The 2,812-nt window shown below is 40.7% G+C and overlaps 1 protein-coding gene across 1 annotated transcript in view; it reads right to left on the bottom strand.

Moving 5' to 3' along the window:
- Window positions 1-2,052, bottom strand: part of LOC118404170 — a 24,696-nt gene extending 22,644 nt beyond the window's left edge. The window contains exons 1-6 of the mRNA XM_035803192.1: window positions 1,740-2,052; window positions 1,531-1,640; window positions 1,301-1,365; window positions 848-996; window positions 513-622; window positions 130-194 (exon numbers count right to left, since the gene is read on the bottom strand). Coding sequence (XP_035659085.1) covers window positions 130-194; window positions 513-622; window positions 848-996; window positions 1,301-1,365; window positions 1,531-1,640; window positions 1,740-2,052 — 812 coding nt within the window. The remainder of the gene's footprint in view (window positions 1-129; window positions 195-512; window positions 623-847; window positions 997-1,300; window positions 1,366-1,530; window positions 1,641-1,739) is intronic.
- Between the last annotated feature and the right edge of the window lie 760 nt (window positions 2,053-2,812).

The following is a 2,812-nucleotide window of genomic DNA, read 5'->3' as shown; positions in this document are numbered from 1 at the left end:
AAAAAAAGGTTGTCATCGTCCGGTAATTATACAGCAATGTGTCGCAGTGCACTAGTGTAAATGCAAAGGTGGACTAGGACTCGGTCTGAAGTCAATAGAAATGTATTGTAAACACAAAACTGGACTTACGAGCAACTGATGCCGCTCACTTCAATGGAGACGACCCCTGGGATGTTTTGAAGAATAGACAGCACCTAAAAATGATCAATTAAAGGGCTTATTAGTCACAAGGCATCAAGTATGTCAAGCTGCCCAAAAATGATATAGATGTCTAAAATGTTGCCAACAATTCTAAATCACCAAACAAAACCCACGAGAATATGTTATCAATTAATATGAAACACAATCATACATGTAACTAGTGTTTCCTTGTGTGTGAATTGCTAGCAATACTACTTAAAGCAAAAGGAAACTCCTGAGAGATTTTAGCGTCGACATGGACAAAGTGTCTACAGCTCTAAACAACACTTTTTATATGCCTAGTAATCAATAAATGCGTCATATGATCTCACCGCAGATTCAATTTGAGCGACCAGGGCAATGTACATCGCTGACTCCGGGTTGAGTAGATCTGCACTGCAATTCCTTTGAACTACCAGACTTACTATGGTTGAATTCGTTTCTGGTGAAAGGAAGACAGAGCAGAGTAAAAATTGTGACTGATGTCGGTTTCATGAAGGAGAGATCTTGACCCACTACACAACAACATGGCTCTTTTCACCAACGTAGCCTCTTTTATAATATGACGACCAGTGGAAAAAAAGTTATTGAAATTAACGTTGCAAAGAGCAGCACAACAAACGCAAGGATAAGAAGTGATAATCATCTTTAATAAATAAATCCTTACCTTGTTGAACAATGACGGCGGAGCTTGCATTCACCGATATAGATCCCAAGTTGCCAGTGCTTACAGCAACAACAAATGTTTGCTTCATGGTAGTAGCAGCAAACTCAGCAACAAAGACAGCAATTGATACTTTTACTTGATTGTCAGGGCTGAAATGATAGAAAACCATACACGCTTGTTTTCTATGAAAAAGATCATATCAGCAAAGCATTCAATTCTATTTTGATTTGGTAATGGTATATTAACAAACGACGAAATATAATAATTTGGAAGAAATATTACGGCAACTGTGTATGTCGACTCCTAAAAAAAGGAGCCGGATAAACACCAGCTTATTTCATTCAAAGCTTCTGAAGGTCTGAATAATATAATAAGAGACTATAATACACGGTCAGGTGTACAATGATACATGTATAAGCTTTCATGAAGATGATCTTGAAGAGGTCTACTTACGCAGGTTGGTAACCAACCACAGTTGCTCCTTGGAATCCCACGATGGAGGTAAATAGTTGGGATACCTGCACAAAAGGTTCAATGTGTTATTCATGATCAAACGCTTTATTTATTCCTGTGACGATTTACCGGTAAAGCGATGATTTTATTCAGACAAAAGTCAAGGTGATATGATGAAATTGAGGTATGTATACATGCTTTAATTCCAATGGCAAGAAACATTTCCCAACCTCTGCAATGAGAGCACTGGTGATGCTGGAGAATTCGCTCGAGTCAGGGTTTCTCAGTTGTATGGAGAACTGGGTAGTCAATGTTACACACACAAAGACTGGCGGCACGGCTGAAAATGACAAGATGAATAAGTGTGTAAGGCCTGCGTCTTTACAAAAAATCAATTTCTCGACCCCAAAACCTGACAAAAATGCAAAAACATATTTACCATCACAAACTCCAGTCAAAAGTGTGTTCCTCAGACTATCTAGCAGGTTGAAGTTGTCCACCACAGCCAAGGTCCTGTTATTGCTGGCGATCTGCTCGAGCTGCGTCAGGTCGTAGCCTGACACACCAATAGCGTAGACAAGGATTCCCTTCTGTCTTGCTTTATATGCTGGTGTTGCCACTCCGTCATACGAAATGCCATCTGTGACGACAATAAGCACTTTTGCTACTCCCGGACGAGCTCCATCCGATCTTGCAAAGCCGTACCTGCTCACATACCTGATAGCCCTTCCAGTCAGTGTACCGCCTCGCATGTATGCAATATCGTCGATTGCATTGGACAAAGCTTCTTTGCTTTGGAAGCTGTTCATGGAGAATTCCTGTCTCACACGCGTGCTGTATTGGATAACCCCTATTTGCGTTGCAGATGGACCGATGTCAAAGGTCTCGACGAGCTTTTGAGAAAACTGTTTCACTTTCTCAAAGTTGTAGGCCCCTACGCTTCCTGATCCATCCAACAGCAAAATGATGTCCAGAGGTGTTCGACACACTAAAGCTGTAAAAAAAATATATAATTGTTAACTGGTCACATCTGCTATTTCAGTGTTTATTTCCACTATATACACCCAACGGACGACTTCACAAGGATATTGAACGGTTCCTGAGTACATATGGAGAAAACAAAATGCTATAATGTTAGGCCACAATAACTTGCAACGATTATGAAACTCTTGCACTTTTAGAAAATACGTCTGCATTAATCTATTTAGACAGAGAGACATTACAATAATCCTGAATATGATCTACGGACCTTCGTCTCCTGAAATGAATGAAGTTGGATCGACAGTCAGGCCTCCCACATTCCCTGATGATACCGCTGTAGAGACTGTCGTCACTAGTGAACTAGAGGACGTGGACACCACCACTACAGTAATGGTTACTCTGATGTAAAGCCCACTGGAGAGAAAAAAAAAAAAGGTTGTCAACGTCCGATAATTATACAGCAATGTGTCGCAGTGCACTGGTGCTAAATGCAAAGGTTGGACTAGGCCTCGGTCTGAAGTCAACAGAAAT

The sequence above is a fragment of the Branchiostoma floridae genome, chromosome 2 (assembly GCF_000003815.2).
Source record: "Branchiostoma floridae strain S238N-H82 chromosome 2, Bfl_VNyyK, whole genome shotgun sequence".
Classification (NCBI taxonomy): Eukaryota; Metazoa; Chordata; class Leptocardii; order Amphioxiformes; family Branchiostomatidae; genus Branchiostoma; species Branchiostoma floridae.
The sequence above is the reverse complement of the archived record's forward strand: the minus strand, read 5'-3'. Positions and strand labels throughout refer to the sequence as shown.